This window comes from Talpa europaea, assembly GCF_964194135.1.
Source record: "Talpa europaea genome assembly, chromosome: 4".
Classification (NCBI taxonomy): Eukaryota; Metazoa; Chordata; class Mammalia; order Eulipotyphla; family Talpidae; genus Talpa; species Talpa europaea.
The window spans coordinates 92,766,202-92,784,193 of record NC_140070.1 but is presented as its reverse complement, the minus strand read 5'-3'; the positions used below and the strand labels follow the sequence as shown (position 1 = coordinate 92,784,193).

The following is a 17,992-nucleotide window of genomic DNA, read 5'->3' as shown; positions in this document are numbered from 1 at the left end:
CTTAGTGCTGCTTATGGAAAGGATGGAAAGGCTAGCAGTGAGAAGAACTGCAGATAACAAATTGACAGCATTGTCATATGCTATAATTTCATCCTGGGTGAAATCCTTAATTTTTTTATCTACATTATTTCCACGATTTCTGCTTCCCACCTAATCCTCTCCCATTGGGCTTCCAACTCCACTGCTTCCTGGGACTGTCTTGTGTGACCACCAGCAGCCACTGTGCTGACAAATGCAGTGGTCACTCATCTCCCCTGGTGCTTGGATACCATCAACCTTCTGATCGCTCTTTCTTGCCTGAAGCACTTTTGTTGTGTGGTTTCCATGACAACACACTTTACCCTCCTTTGTTTTCTTCCCCCCATCCTCTTTTTGCTAGCAACTCCTTTTTTATTTTATTTTTTTTAATTTTTAAAGTCTTTTTTTTTTTTAAGATTTAATTATTTATTTATACAAGCACTGGGTACAGTCAGAAGCGCGCAGGAGGGTGAGAGAATTCACCAGAGCCAGAGTGGGGAGCAGAGCAGGCAGAAGGACCGAAGTACACTGCTGAGGGGAGCAGCGGGCGGCAGGAGAGGTCTGTGCGCCAGGTGGGACCCTCCTCCGGTGGCCGGGGAGCAGCCGGGGATCGAACTGGCGCCACAGAGGATGCGGGCAGCTTGGCAACCCAGCGCTCAACCCCTGCGCCATTGGGGAGGCCCTCTATTTGGTTTTTAAATCTGGCATGTCTGAGGGCCCATTCCTGGAATACTCTATTAAATGATGATTCTAAGTGACCTCATCTAGTCTCTGATTTTTAATACTATCCCATATGACAGACTTCACAGCCTATTTCTCCAGAATTCCCATCCAGAAGTCCAGGCTCCAACTGACCTTCTTGACATCCTCTTGAAAATTTATTATCATTTATTTTTACTTTACTATGATGTTTTTCATCCATCTACATATTTTTTAAACCTCACTGTATTAATTATTAAGATGCCTTAATCTTTTCTGGAATGTACATTAGTTAATTAATTTAATTAGACCCAGGCTTAAAAGACTCAGAGTACCACTCTTGCCCATTTCTGGTTTGATGTGTTTTTATGCTAGATACTTGCATATTATAACTCTGTTGTAGACAGCTCATTTTCTAAAAGTTAATATCCTGTTCTATTATCATTTGTAAAAAACAGCTGGAACAATACCCAGAGCAGACAAACAAAAGGCTGAAATTGTGCTTCAACCAGGTAAGCGTCCTTTCAGTTTAGTCATTTATATTCTAAATGATCTTGTATTCCAAAGGGGAAATAATATATATTTCCAAATGTTAGGCTTGGAAGGAAATCAAATTTGCATTCACTTTTCAGGACTTAGATTAATGTGTAGCATATCAGATGTCACAAAGCAACATCTTTTTGAATTTTAAAATGCAAATGTTTCTGCAGTAATAAAGCTTATGAAACACTTGGAATGGGACTATGTTTTGAATAGGAAACATGACATTCTGAGTCTTTAAGAAGTAGATTCACTGAATCCTTGAGACACTAGATTTTTAAACCAGAAATCATTCTTAGATTAAGATTTTTAATTATTTTCGACAGTTCTATATCATTCTGCTTTTTAAAATTAATCTATCAATAGTTTTTTAACTTTCTGATTTTTTTCATAATATAAGTAGTCATAAAAATGATTGTTAATAAGTGAAAGTAAAAAGAATTGTGTCTGTAGTCCCAAACTCTTCCAAGATCACTAGTTTTAATGACTTGGTATAGTTCATTACAACATTTCTTCCATTATAGAGTTGTTTCTTATAGTCTTCAAATAATGCTGTGTGTCTAGTTCTCAAAGCTTTCCTGAGGGAAAGTGTCCATAGAGTTTTTTAGCTCTACTAGAAAAATATCTCAAAAACTGAAATGCTTGCAACTCCCTGTTTTTTTAATAGTTTATTTTATATAATTCTTACATCATTTTTCATCTTTGCACAATGTATGCATTTTCATTATGGTTATATTCCCCATACAATTGCACCCCCTCCCCTTATTTTGACTCTAGTCCTTCCTCTCTTTGCCCCTCCCTCCCCCCTATAGTGTATCTGTGGTTTATAGTTGCTTGTTGATTTTGATTTTTACTTTGTATTGATTAGTCTTTTTCTTGGTCCCTTATTTAAGTTTTCTAAATTCCTGCTATGAGTGGGACCATGTGGTATTTTTCTTTTTCTTTCTGGCTTATTTTGCTGAGCATGATCCCTTCCAGTGCCATCCATGTTGCTGCAAATTGCATGTGTTCATCTTTTTTGAATACTGAGTAATATTCCATGGTGTATATGTACCACATTTTCTTGATCCAGTCATCTATTTTTGGGCATTTGGGTTGTTTACATAGCTTAGCTATTGTAAATAGTGCTGCTATAAACATAGGCGTGCAGGTGCCCTTTGGAATTGATGTTTCTGTGTCCTTTGGGTAAATACCTAAGAGTGGAATTGCTGGATCATATGGAAGCTCTATCTTTAGTAGGTCAAGAAATCTCCACATAGCTCTCCATAGTGGTTGGACCATTTTGCACTCCCACCAGCAGTGCAGGAGTGTTCCTTTACAGGCAAATGGACCAAAAAAGAAAGCAGGAACAGCGATACTTATATCAGATAAAACAGATTTCAAACTCAAAAAGGTAAAAAGAGACCCCAGCGGTCACTACATTATGATCAAGGGGACAATACTTCAAGAAGAAATAACACTCATTAACATATACTCATCAAATGCAACTCCCTATTTCACATTCAAGGAAGCGAGACAGAGACTTCCAAGCTGACATAAGCTTAGTGTTGGAGCCAAATGGTCATGAGGTTCCCAAACTCATCACAGAGGCTGCAACCATCTAGAACTTTCAGGGCATCAGGATCAATATTGAGATGCTAGGTCCTCACCTTCATCTTCCCTGTATTTGCCCAAACTGTATATCAGCTCCATCAATGGCACATACACCAGCATATCTCCTGGAAAGCTATCACCGTGACACATCAATCTACAAAGACTGGGAGGTGAATGGTACCCCCTAGAGTTGTGCAAAAGCACAACTATAAATAGAGTCACTGCCTCATCTCTTCTGGAGGGAATGGCATACATTCAAATATTCTTGTTTTGTAAGTAAAATAGAATCACAAATTCCCAAAAGATATATGACTAGGCAAACTAAAGATGAAAATTAGAACCTTAACCAGATTCCTCCTTACAAAAACTGTATCACATAGTATTCCAGTTTTAGGTTGTACCTGAATTTAACACTTGTGGTGATACATTTACCTGTGATCTTTCTGACTGGCCCTCAACTGTGGGTTCTTAGTTTTCCATCACTGTTCAACTGAAATGTAAGTTTATTTTCTGAATAATGTTTTGTTGAAAAAGCAGTAATTGAACATTTTAAACTTGAAGACTTGTCAACATTTCCTAACTAGAGTAAAAGGTAAAGTTTACTTTCCATATACATTGGCCCTATTTTAGCACTAATTTTATTTTTATTAGCTAATGTAAAACTGATTGATTGAGAGCTATTAGAGTCAGGTACCAAAGTAGGCCTTTCATGTACGTCACCTTACTTAACTGTCATAACCACTGTGGGGTTTGGTGTCTTTATCCATCTTAGTAATGAAGAAATGGAGGTTCAGAAAGAAAATGATCCCATGTTATGATGCAAAAAAGTTGCAGACTCAGGACTGGACTCAGAATTGTTCAAAGCTTTTTTCACTATACTACTACCATCCTTCTAATTCCTAATCCAGAATGCAAAACTTCATGTCTCTGATAGTTTCCACCTACTCCTCGTAATAAGTTTACTACAGTACAGCTTTTCAGCCTGTTGGTATCAAGGTATTACTTTTTACTATAGGCCTTGACATTACATGTTGAGATATATATGTTGATATGGAGATTATATATATATATATATATATATATATATAGAGAGAGAGAGAGAGAGAGAGAAAGAGAGAGAGATGCTGACAATGAAATATGGGGTGGGGTGTGGTAGGCAGGTTGCTTAGTGACCCACTGGGAAATGTCTCAACTGAAAGTCTGTGGCAGGCAGCTTGAAAAATTTAGTAAGGCTCCTAGATCTTCCCACAAATCTTCATCTGCTGATGAGGAAACTCTGGTTAAATGCTTGCACTGTAAAACTTAGAACTTTACTAAGAATTTAGATTGTCCTACATCTCCTTTTATCCATGCTTATATATGTCCTTTCATGTCTAAGTGATTTTTTTTTTCAATGTGACACTGTCAGTAACAGAACCAGGCTATTGAGTCTTGGAGGCCAGACTGAGGAAGGTAAGTGTCTATGCAGGGTGGGGAGTGTTAGTACATAGGAGTGGAATTCCCATAAGGTCCAGGCAAGTAGAATTCAAGCAATGAAAGGAAGATAAAACATCCCAGAGACCATATGTTGCTGCTGAAACAGTTACAGGCGAAGCTCAGCACAATTGGAATCATCACTTCCCCAACAATGCACCTGCTCAGTCTTAAGGATTTTAGTGGTGATAACATTAGGTGGATGGTCATCAAAGCTATTCAGATTATTTCTTGAAATCCATGTAAAAGACAAATGTATAAACTTTATTTAAGCTGTATGCTTTTAATTGAGAGAATCACATCAGAGTCCAGAAGAACACTTCATGAGTCACAGACCCCTTCCCCTCCTCCCTGTGCAACCACACATGTGGTTTTCATGACCACCTGTTGGTTATGACAGAGTAATAGGCGAGTTGCAGCAGCATTGGCAGTCACATTCAGCAAGACGCGAACTACCATCTTTTTTTCTTTCCTCTCATAAGCCACCCATACCATCCAAATTGGAGTTGTACTGACCTACCTAAATTATTCTGCCTTTGAGCCCTTCCTCAGAATTCTGAGCTTCCCTCAGAACTCTCTTAACCACTCTCCTTATCCACAGTCGGCCTCCTGAAATCGCCCCCACCTGATGCCACGCCTGGCCAGTGCTGTCTTCTATATCAACTTTTTCTCAGCCCCTCCATGAGAAATTAACCTTGACCTTTCTGTGTTCTGAGAGAATCTTAAAACTCTTATTTTCCATGTATCATAGTTGTTTTCTTTTATTTTTCCCTCAGTTATGTTATAGAATCCTAGAAGTTAATAATCCTCTCATCAATCTTTGTGTCTAAGCGGTGTCAGTGTCTTGTAATGCATCTGAATCTTCTGTTTGTGCATTGAACCAAAGGTGACAGTCTCTGCTAGAGTGCTCCCCACGGAAGCACTCACTTGCATACCCCTATCAGCAGGGTACAAAATCTCTAGATCTCATAGGCCTGCCTCACTTTATACAAACTTGTTAGGATTCTGCTAGAGCTCCAACTTTAAAATTCAAGGCAGAAAATTAAAATCTCAGTTGAGTATCCTTTCTTTCAAATTCTAATTTTGTCCTGAATTAATGGAGTTTGGGAAGAATACCATTTTTGATCTGCCACAAATAACTTCTACAAGAGTAGGTTTAACCAGCAGAACTAAGCCTCTCATCTTGTTACAATTCTCTACTCATATTAATTAAAATGTTAATACAATTCGAAATTCTTTTACATTGAGCTTTAAAAGTTGTCAAAATTGCTCTCTTTTATAGAAACCTGAAGGTATTAGCCTGAGAAAAGAAAATAAGTCAGAAAACTGGTAGTGTTGAAGGAAATATAGTTTGCTGGTTACAAAATAGTGAACTTTGAGAGACTGAATATGATTTTGAATGTAGTGTGCTATGTAAGCATTTTTAACTTCATGCTTTATTAATGTTGTCTTTTGAACTTCTTATTTTGAGAATTATAGAATCACAAGAATTTATAAAATAATAGGTCCCATGTATCCTTCACCCAATTTTCCCCAGTGCTTACATGTTACATAATTATATATCTATGAAATTAAAAACTATGAAATTAAAATTGATAGAACTTATGTCTCTTTTTGACATATCTTACATTTGTATAACCACCACCAAAATAAGGTTACAGAACTTCCATCATCACAGAGATCTCCCTCGTGTTACTCCATACACAGAAACGTTCTAAACCCTGGAAACCACTAACGTGTTCTCCATCTCTATCATTTTATCATTCAAGAATGCTATAGTGTGGAATGATACAGTATTACTCTGTTTATGTAAGACCCTTTTACTCCATTCAAGTGTTATCAGTAGTATATTCCTTTTTATTGCTGATGTGCCCAAAACTGTTGTTTTTCCAAATCTTGTTGCTTTGAATATTTTGTATTTTTTTAAAGATTTATTTATTTATGCAGTAAGAACTGGGGTACAGAACATGCAGATCCACTGAAATACACTGCTGAGGGGAGCAGCAGGCAAGGCAGGAGAGGTCTGCTACACCATGTGGGTAGCTCCCTGGCTGGTCAGGAATTGAACTCATGCTCCAGAGGCTGCTGATAGCTTCACAGTGCTATGCTTAATCCCTTGTGCCACCAGGGAGGAACCTATTTTATATTTCTTAAATTGTATTGATTTGGCTTATTTTATGGTTGCCTTTTCTTCATTTTTTTTTTTTAAAAGGTATCCTTGCTGTTGTTCAGGATGTCAAAAGCGGTAGAATTTTAGTGTTCTGAACACTAAGAACTCTGGTGACACCTGAACTATCTGTGATCCTGTCCTGATTCCAGATGTGTTCACTTATTTACCCTACTCCATTTCAGATCATGGGCGAATTCACACCCTGGGTTTCACTGACACCTCCACAGGAAGCATCTATTAAAGCTTCTTGAAGTAGGTAGCTTTAGCCGTAAGTCATCAGATTCTTGTGGGTTGAATTAGCGATGTTCAACAGTGAATTACCCTCCAAGCTCTTAGAATGTAACCTGGACTTCAGGTTAGGATTGGCCCATGTGTCTGAAATTCCCTTGTTGTGAAAGCTGCACATCTGTTCTCTTAATTGCCTCCTGCTTAGAGCTAACTGTACTAGACATTGGAAATCCAGAGAGCACAAATCTTACTTCTTTTTTTTTTTTTACAATGAGATTGCATTTTGAAGGAGAGACAGATAACACATAAATAATACATAATATAACATAGTCATAGATAATAAACAAATAATACATAAGGTAACTGCTATAAAATGTGTGTTAGGAAGGGGGGTCTACTTCAGCTACAGTAAGCAAGGAATAACTGAGCCTTCTTTCAACACAGAACTGAGGCAAGGATTGGATTTATATAGATCTGGGGTTGAATTTACTGATAAGGGAAAGCAATAAGGGTGAAGGGCTTGAGGCAGAAATGAATCTGGTGTATACTCCTGAAGAGTGAGGCCTAGAACTCTGAAAATTAGGAAAGATAAAGCAGAACCAGACCAACAATTTTAGAGTCTAATTCCTGGTGCCTCACACAAGCTTCCAGGCAGTTTAAGACTTTAAAAATAGATAAATGTTCATATAGTGGGGCCTCCCCTGGTGGTGCAGCAGTTGAACGCTGGGTTGCGAAGCTGTCTGCAGCCTCTGCAGCGCCGGTTCGATCCCCAGACACTGGGCGAGGGTCCCACATGGCACGCAGACCTCTCCTGCTGCCCACTGCTCCCCTCAGCAGTGTACTTTGGTCCTTCTGCCTCTTCTGCTCTCCGCTCGAGCTCTGGTGAATTCTCTCACCCTCCTGCGCTTCTGACTGTACCCAGTGCTTGTATAAATAAATAAATCTTTAAAAAAAAATGTTCATATAGTAATCTACAAACTTCACAATTCGGCTCACCTTTAAAGACAGCAGTGTGTGTGTGTGTGTGTGTGTGGCGGGGGGGTCTGTGGTCAGTGTTTGCTACCGTGGTGTGGTATTTGGGTCCTTTACCCAGATACTTCATAATTAATAGCAGATGAAAAGTATAAATAATTGGTAGATAGATAAGATACCTACTTAAATCCAAGCCAAGAGTTTGAAGCTATTTAGTTTAATGGAGAATTCATACCTTCCTCTCAAGTCTAATAATTTCTGTGCCTTACTTGCTCTCTATACCATAAAATATGATATTTGTACATGTGTGTTATCTCATTCTGTAGACTAGAAGCTTCTTTAAGGGCAAAAACTAAGATTTTAATATATTTTTATCTCTTCAATTGCATTCAATGTCTTGAATTTAAGAGGTAGTTAATGAATATCTATTAAATAGCACTTGCTATATTAGGGCTTTTTTTTTGTTTTATCATTTTTGTTGTTCTTTGTTTAAAGGGTATTATAGAAAGGAGAAATTCATGAGGTCAATGAATGCTTAAAGGGGATAATGCGGGTAATGTCTGTAAAGAGCCTGCATGTATTAGTGAGTGTGGTGGAGGAGAGGAAGGGGGAATAAGGAAGATGAAATCAAATGAGGCCACTTCAATTTTCCTGGCAACCCAGTCATTTAGAATGCAGAAATCTCCTTAGTACAAAAATACTCAAATATTTATCAAATCAGAATTTGCCCTGTATCTCTTTTGTCAGAATATTCCCCGTACCTCTCAAAATATTGATAAAAGCAATTAATGTCATTCTGAAATTGAAGTATTTGACCTCTCCATTACCTCTTTCTATTCTGTGATTGCCCTAGGCACAACATGAGCTCTTGGTAGACAACCAAGTCTCTAGAATTAGCAATGATCATATGCATAAGTATATAATCATACTCTATAGCAGGATAAGGAACCTGAGGAGAGTGACAGAATAAGAATTCCTTCTACTTAGCTTCTGTGCTTTTGAGATGCTACAGACCTGAGTTATAAATAACATGGCATCATCTTCCAAGAAAGCAATCAGCTACTCTGTCATTGCCTGTAGTTATAGATAGAGAGAAGGTCATAGGCACCTTGTCCCCTTTGTGCCTTTAATAGTCTGGCATCACTGGTGCGAGAACACACTCAACCATTATTGTGTTACTTCTTCATTCCAAAGCAAGGGTCTTTAAGCCCACCTTGGTGTGCCTCTCTTACCCTTATATTATAGTTACTGGACTGTTGGGTACTTGTCCTCAGACTGTGAGTTACTTAAAAGTATCAACATGTCTTAAATTTAGACCAACAATCATACATAAATTTAGAGTTGGCACTGTTACATATGTACAGAATTGGAATATGAAATTGCTTTCTGGTGTCAGGGAGGAAAATAATATTTTAAAAATATCTAAAATGTCAAAAACATTTCCAGATCCAGAATGTTTGCATGGTCCAGTATGAAACAAAACTGAAGAGAAAAATGCAGTCCATTACTGATGATGCAGATAGAAAAACAGTGATCAATGAAGTATCTCTGGGGCAATGTGAAGAAAAAAGAAAAAGTACTGAAGAGAAACTGAATAATCTTCGTGTTAAACTCTCATTATTGTTGCAGAAACTTCAGCTGGTAAGTGATGAAATCTTATTTGAGTATTGGTAATACACTTTTTAGAATGATCATTCAGCTAGTTTCCTTTCCTGGCATTGTCAGCCACTTACTGACCATGGACAAGTCGCTTAAACTAGCTTGTCCTCACGCTTTATGTAGAATATTGAAATCATAAATAAATGTACTTGGAGAGTTAATATTAGAACATTTTTAAATGATCTGTTAATAGAAGAAAGATCTATTTTTTTTTTCTTAACAAAATCAGAATCCTTGCTTGTGCTGGTAGTATAGGTAATGTTTCCAGACTCTCCCCACAATGTGGTGGACTAGGGAGGTTCTGTTAAACATCTCATCGAAACACAGCTATAGCAAAACTAAAGTTTGCTCTCAGAAAATCTCACCAGTTTGTTGCCAGCATCAGGGAACCAAAACATGTATATCTTGCTCCAAGTTTGGTGACTCATAGTTGGGGCAAGACAGGGAGAAGGGCAACGGAAGAAGAGAAAGTGCCAATCACTCTTACTAGAATAACTCTCCCTCCCCATCAGACTGCTACCAAGTCTTTGGACTCCAGCATACCATCTTTTCCTCCCTCACATGCCCCCAAGTTAATAATACAAAAGTAAAGACATAGGGCCCCAGATTAGAAAACAAAATAACATGTGTGCCTAGGAGACAAGGACAACTGAACACAACATTAAAAAAGCTGAAAGAGATAAATGGAAGTCCAGAGACCTTGATAAAGTGCATAGAGCCAGAGTATCTAACAAGCAAAGAAGGGCTGCAAGGTGCAAGGGCAAGCAAATACAGAAAGGCAGGTATAGGATCTCAGAAAAGAGATCCAAGAACAAAAAGAACGCTTTGCTAAAGAGGTCAGACTTTAAAAAAAAAAACAGTGCGTGCACAAAAAGACATTAATGAAGTGAAGACAGTGTTTCTAAAGCTTATTAAATAGACTTAAACTGTCAGAAGAGAGAATTTTGGAATTGAAGATACAAATGACCCAGGTGGAAGGAGAAAGAAAAATAAAATTTAGGAAGAATAAAGAAATATCAGACTTCATGAAAAGAGGAAATATAAGAATGATGGATATTTCAGAAGATAAAGAGAGAGGGGAGCAGAGAGCCTATTCAAAGACATAATGCCGAGAACTTCCCAAACCTAAGGAAAGAATTGAATATGCAAGTCCAGGAAGCTGAAGTAACACCCAGATTTCTAAATGCAAAACGACCTTCACTAAGACACAGCATTATTAAATTATCAAGAGTCAACAATAATGAAAATATATTAAAGGCTGCTAGGGAAAAACGAATGTAATCTATAAAGGCACCTCAATTAGATTGTCATCAGGTTTTTCAGCAGATTTACTCAAAATGTAAAGAGAGTAGAATGACATATTCACAGTTCTATAAAAACTGCCAGCCAAGATTACTTTATCCTGCAAAATTAGCATTGAAATATGACAGAGAAGTACTAATGGAAATGTTTTCAGACAACAGAATATGTTAATTTCTTTTTATCCTCGTGTATAATAAAAAAAGGAGGCTTTCAATCTTAAAGGAGAGGTAGAAGAGGTCAGGAAACATCCTGTAGGTATGTAGGTTGGAAAAACTTGTATGTTTCCTTTTGTTCCTCCTTTACTTTCACACAAAACACTTCTGACATTTCTGATCAACAAATATGTAGGGTTCTTTTTCTCCATACCAAGAAATCTTGCTTAATTTAAATATATAACCAAGGTGAAGATCCCTCCTCACTTAAGTGGCTTAGGCAACAATTAAAATGTTGAATTTTAACATTAAAAGACATAGTTAATGCTGTTCTCACATGATGGTAATTGTGCTTCCGTTAATAATACTCCTGAACAACTCTTTGAGTTTATTTATTGCTATACAAGTGGGATTTGAGTAGTGCTCCATTTGGTTCTCTTGACTGTAAAGGGTTGCAAATATTTTAATGTGTCAAAAAAAAATGAAACCTGTCATATAGTAGAATTTTAGCAATGATTGTTGTCTCAGTAACAAGGAGAATGAGACCAAAGAAAGTCTATATATTGGAAATCAGATACAGCTATCAAAAGTTCATAAATCTAGATCAAAATATGTGGCACCACCACCAACTCAGAAGAAGTCTTTATGTCCCTATAGTCACTAACTTAGAGTTTATCATCTTTATATCTAATACTATAGATTATTAGTTCATTACTTGTATAAAATGTGTCCTTTGTGATGGCTTATTTCACTCCAAATTATGGCTGCAAGATTTATTCATGTAATTGTATATAACTGTATTGTGTTATTTTTCATTATCTTACAGTATTCCATTGTATGAATAGACCAAATGTAATTAGCCTTTATGAGTGGACATTTGGTGTTACTCAGTTTTTGACTACTTTGAATAAGGTTGTTTAAACTATATCTAAAAATAATAAGTCCATTGGTTTTCCTCATAGCAAATATCACTAGGAAAAACACAAAAAGAGAGATATAATAACTTACTGTTTCTTCTTTGCCAACCCCCTGGGTCTCCCTGTAGCAGCCAGGACAATTATACTAATTTGATTTGCTTTATTCACAAAATTACCTATGGATTAGGAGATGCTGTACCTAGTATCATTTGAGTGGTATTCAAGGGCTCCTGCCCACATATATTTACTGTTCATTCCCCACTTGAATTTTCCATTTCGACTGTCACTGATTGTAGAGTGACTGCAGTGAATTGAGTAGAGATCTGAGATGATATGGAACTGAAGCAGATGGAGTGGGAAAGGCATAAGAAGAAACTGGGTTAGAAACTTATAGTCCTAGGAGGAAGTCTAGTCGGCCAGGAGAAGAACAGTAACCAAAGGACTGGACTATATTCAATAGGCTGAGTGGCTAGTATCAGGACATTCTTCAAGGCCAGTGAATATTTGGAAATCTAAATAAATATCAGTATTGTAGAAGTCTGTCTAGAAGCAAAAGGGCCCTGGTCACAAAGCTGACACTAAGTACAATTCAGCCTTGTTGGAAGACTGAAAAAATCTAGGACAAAGGGAGCAAAGCAAAAGTACATTTAATGGAACTAGGTTAGGAATGAGAAACTGAGATGGTGGTGCTGGAACCATAATTAAAATTCTTATCCATTAACTCACTTGCAGAACTAGTTGATCCAATGGTTGGACCTGAAAGAGTGGGATTTATGTCAGTAAAGAAGGAGCTTTTGTCCAGCTGTTCTTTGGATCAGGAAGCCCAGGAAAGGAGAAGTTACTTCAATAGAAATCTTGGGAAAGGAAAGAAAAGGGTGAAAGATCAGGATGGAAAGCCGTGGAAAAGATGCTGCAGTGCAAGCAGGAGAAACAGAGAAGTCAAAATTTGCCTACTCATCTTGTTTTTTCTATAAGAATAAAGATTCATGCATTTTAAAAAAATGGAAGCTGAAAGCTTATTATGAAGAAAGATGAGGTGGGGAGGCACTTTAGGAATGTGTCTAGTAATAAAATAGAGGGGAATAAAACAGTTGAACTAGTCTACACTAAAGAAGAAAAATGATCCAGGATGCTAGCCACTTGTGAGCATAAGATGAGATTGAATGCAAAAATATTTTGAAAGGTTAAAAGCATTATTCAACGCAGGGTACCTTGTGTTGCTACATGAATCATAGGAAAGATGGTTAGGAGGCGACCTATAGCTTCTTCCCCTGGTACAGTTGTTGCTTCTCTTTTCCAGGGTGGTCCAGAAGGAGATCTGGAGCAGATTGACAGTTATTTAGAATCTTTGCTTCAAGAAGATAATCTCCTTTTCCAGAACACTTTAAGTAAAATGACTAGAGATATAGGACACAGTTTCCCTTTAGAAAAAAATCAAAATACTTCTCAAAAGTAAAAGTCAGAAAAGACATTTTTTTAATGTAAATAAGAAAAGGGAAGATTCATAGGGAAAAAAAATCTCCCCTTGTATTTGCTATTACAAAATCCATCCTATTTAACACTAAGAAAATCGTATACTTTAGAAATGGAGACCGATTTACAATTTATATATTTCTCAGCCCTGTTCCCTAATTCTTCTTGTTTTCTTAGAAACTATTTCTAATTCCCACATGAGCTACTATGTTATTTAGGCCTAAATTTTGTTTTCACTCAAGACTGAAAAACTGGGTAACAGTGGTTTTCAAAATTAACATTGAAAGAACCACAAAGTCACCTCTTGAAATTTGAAAGAGACTTTATGCCCCTTCTTCAATGTAGCCATTATTCAGTAAAGCAGAAAATATGAATGCAAAAAAAAAGTTTTCTGATAAGTTTATATAATTTTATTACATATTTATAGTAAAATAGTCTTTTAAGCATAACATGAATACATATTACACATATGTAAGAGTTTTGTATTTACATTTTCTTTGATAATTGTTTTGTTTAGAAATGTCTGCAGCATTGGATAAAAACAATAAAGCATTTAATATTTGTTTGTGGAATTGTGTAATTTTAATTCTGTGTATATGCGCATAGTACAAAATTCAGAACATGTGAAATGGAATATGGTGAAAAGTCTCCAGATGTCTTGGCCATGTACTCTTCTCAAGAGGCACACTTTTACCATTTACTTGTGAGTACATCTAAAAACAAAGTACATAGGGCCTCCCCAGTGGTACAGCAGTTGAGTGCTGGGTTGCGAAGCTACCCGCAGCCTCTGCAGCGCCAGTTCGATCCCCGGCCGCCGGGCAAGGGTCCCACATGGCATGCAAACCTCTCCTGCCACCCCCTGCTCCCTCAGCAGTGTACTTCGACAGTCTGCCTGTTCTGCTCCCCGCTCTGGCTCTGGTGAATTCTCTCACCCTCCCACGCTTCTGACTGTACCCAGTGCTTGTATGTATGTATGTATGTATGTATGTATAAATAAATAAACAAACAAACAAATAAATAAATCTTTAAAAAAAGAGTTGTAATTTGTTAAAAAAAAAAGTACATAAAATATATAAATCATTACATAGATGTAAATACTGATGCAATAGCACCCAGAAGATGCTCCTGCTTTTTTCCACTTAATATACTTCAAGATCTCTCCATGGGAAGGCCAGTACATGTAAAGCTCTCTCAGCTTCGATTACTTCTTCTTACTGCATTCTATGCACATACTAAAATTTATATAACTATTCTTATACTGATGGGCATTTAGATTTTCCCCATCCTTTTAAATTTACTTGTAAAGTATGTTTATTTCACACATGTGCAACTATATCTGCTAAATAAATCTCAGAAGATGAGTTGCTAGGTCAGAGGTCATATTCATTTTGTTATTAATAGATACTGTCTTGTAATATTCCATAAAAATTTTGTTAGTATACAATCCCACATCAATATTTAAGTGCTTATTTCCTCACACTTTTAGATACCCTGTGAATTATCAAACTTTCTTATGTTGCTCATCAAATGGGTGAAAAGCAGTAAATCCTTATAGCTTCAATGTTCATTGCTTATATTAGGAGTAAGGCTAAACGTCTTCTCATGTTTAAAATGCATTTGAATTTTCTAATTTGGACTTTGTCCATTTTTCTATTTGGTGGTATTTTCTTGCTTATTTAGAATAACTATTTATAGATTATGGGAAATTATCTTTTTTATATGATACATACTACGAATATTTTCCAATTTTTTTCATATTTTAAATGTATTAGTGCTTGGAGCCATGTGGGATTAAAAAAAATTGGTTCAATTTCCTTTGGTTATGGCATCTAGGTTTTGTAGTCATATTTAGACAGTAATTCCCAATGCTGAAATTATAGAGAAATTTTACCATGTCTTTTTATAATGATTTTTAATAATTATTGTAAAATCTTTTTTTTTTTACTTTTTTTTTTTTAAAGAGGCATGCATTTTTATTTATTTATTTGTTTGGTTTTTGTTTTTTTGTTTATACATGCACTGGGTACAGTCAGAAGACGCGGGAGGGTGAGAGAATTCACCAGAGTCAAAGCAGGGAGCAGAGCAGGCAGAAGGCCTGAAGTACACTGCTGAGGGGAGCAGCGGGCAGCAGGAGAGGTCTGCATGCCATGTGAGACCCTTCTCCGGTGGGGAGCAGCTGGGGATCGAACCGGCGCCTCAGAGGCGCGGGCAGCTTCGCAACCCAGCGCTCAACCGCTGCGCCACCGGGGAGGCCCTAAAATCTTTGATTCATCCAGAATTATGTTGATACAAGTAGTTAGAAATCTAGCATGTGTATGTTTTGACATAGTCATAGTGTTGTCCCACAGTTATTAACTGAATGATCAATCTTTATCTCTGTGATTTACAGTGCCACCTAACTGCATATTAAAGTTCTATTCATATCTGGCCCCTATTGTTTTGGTGGGACTAGTTTTTTTCCTCCAGAATTTTCCTGCCTATTTTTGCATGTTTAATCCTCATTCAAACTTAGAATTAGTTATTTTAGTTATCACTTATCCCTCAAATTTCTTTTGTATCTTGTTGGATTTAATTGTGATACTATAGATTAATATAAAGAGAATGCCTTTTTAAAATGTTGTTTTCCTCTCCAAGGCCAATATACGCCTTTCTGTGTGTTTATATCTTCATTGTTGACCTATATTTGCATTTAAATTTTTTCTTCAAATACATTTTGTACATTCTAGTTATATTTTTATAGTTTGTTAGATTTATTCTTTGGCCTGTTATAAATGAAATCTTTTCCCCAATATCTTATGATTGGTTAATGTTTTATATAGTAATGCAACTGGTTTTTGGATATCAATATTATATTCAATATAAGGTTCTCACACTTTTTATAATAGTTTTAAAGTTTTTAAAAATTTTTTTTAAAGATTTATTTATTTATGCATACAAGAACTGGGGTACAGGCCAGAGGTGTGGGGTGGTGGTGAGAGGATTCACCAGAGACAGAGTGGGGAACAGAACAGGCAGATTGACTGAAATATACTGCTGAGGGTAACAGCGGGCAAGTCAGGAGAGGTCTGCTGCACCATGTGGGTAGCTCCCCGCCTGGGGATCAAACTCGTGCTGCAGTGGCTGCGGATAGCTTCATAGGTTGTGTCTTAACCCCGGCACCACCAGGGAGGCCCCTGAAGTTTTTTTTAATCTGCAGTAATGAATATGCAGATTTTTTAAAAAACAGTTTATATGAGAAAACAGTTTCTGGATCTCAGCCCTTGTATTCTTGATTTATCCAAATTTTTCCTTCTATAAGGGATTTTCTTGTCCCCTTGAAACCTTTCATTACCGCCTTCTGCCATCATCAGTATCCATTTCTTTCTCCTTTAATCTAAAAAATTGGTTACTAATAAATAGTGTTGATGAGAAAAGTGAATGCCTCTGAGCGTTCCTCTGGCAGACATTTACAAATAATCTGAAGGGGGACTCCCCAGAGAATGGTCTTTGAACATTTTAACAGGATATTCTTCATATTTCCTAGCTAAATAATTCCCGGGATAAGTCCTCATTATCTCTTCTTCCTTTCTGTTCGCATAAGAAATTTTACCTACTCTAATGGCTTCAAGTAATGCTTCCAAGTGAACACATTCCAATTTTCTATGACTTTATTTCTTTGACCTGTCATTTAATGTTATGAAATAGAAATTTTCCATTGAAAGTCTATATATATTGTTATGTTTGAAAGTAAATTAATCATATTTACCCCAACCACCTCACTTTCTGTCAAGGCAGTCATTTAGTCTTGAATTTTAAACAGCTAATCAGAACTAAGGAATAGTGACTAAGGCAGCGAGAATTGTGACTTACAAACTGAGACAACATGGGAATTGGGAAAAATTGGAATAAGATTAGGAGAGAAGAACCATACTTAAGACCCTATGACCCGTATGGAAATAATGTATTTCTGTTCTTCCTAAGCATGGTTGGTAGCAAGGGTTTCAGGATCACACTGGACAATTCATTGCCCATTACTGGCAGTTCTCAGGCCCGTTGGCTCATTTCTCAAATCCATTGACAATGGGAGCTTGGCTGGAACAAGATTAGCTCAGGACCTGAAGTGGGATAAAACTAGCGGGCAGAGCGCATGAGTAGGTAAATATAGACCTGAGAAACAGAAAAGACAGGTAGAGGGGGGAAACAGCAAGAACAATGCCAGAAGATACAACCCAATATGTTCTTTTATCAGCAGACCACACTCAATAGCCTACTACTTCTATAACTCTTTCTTACTTCTTATCTATTTATCTCTACCCATATCCCTCGCCTATGCATGGACCTCTGTTGTAATTTAACAATACTCAGTGTATAATTTTCCTGTGGCTTAAAAAAAATATTCTTCTAAATATATCTCCATAGTGTTCAGGTGTGAGAAGGCAAATACTCTTGATATGATTATACAGATGAGGAAACTGAGACTGGAGAACTTAAGTAATGGTTCACTATAGTTAATAAGTGGTGAGCAAAGTCTAGAACCCGTGCTGATTGCAGCTCAGAGTTCTTTCCTTTAGACTTCATTGTACCATTCAATGATTTAGGTATAATTTATAGTTAACAGTACAGCAAGGTCTGCCCTCTCTAAAATACTGCTGCTGCCCTTCACAGAAAACTGTCTCAAACTGGCAGTAAGCACAAACCCATCAGTTTAGTAAGTAACCTCCATCTTAAAACTGATCAGTTGAGTTCATCTCACTAGCTTTCTATTCATATTTAACCCATAGCTGTAAGAGAATTAGAGTAGCTTTCTAATGGCATAT

General features: G+C 36.9%; 1 protein-coding gene across 1 annotated transcript in view; it reads left to right on the top strand.

Moving 5' to 3' along the window:
• MORC1 (MORC family CW-type zinc finger 1) overlaps positions 1 to 13,179 on the top strand; it is a gene marked incomplete at both ends in the record, with an annotated part of 136,048 nt that extends 122,869 nt beyond the window's left edge. Inside the window, 3 exons of the mRNA XM_084232652.1 lie at positions 1,176 to 1,229; positions 9,140 to 9,334; positions 13,024 to 13,179. Of these exons, the coding sequence (XP_084088778.1) occupies positions 1,176 to 1,229; positions 9,140 to 9,334; positions 13,024 to 13,179 (405 nt within the window). The remainder of the gene's footprint in view (positions 1 to 1,175; positions 1,230 to 9,139; positions 9,335 to 13,023) is intronic.
• Between the last annotated feature and the right edge of the window lie 4,813 nt (positions 13,180 to 17,992).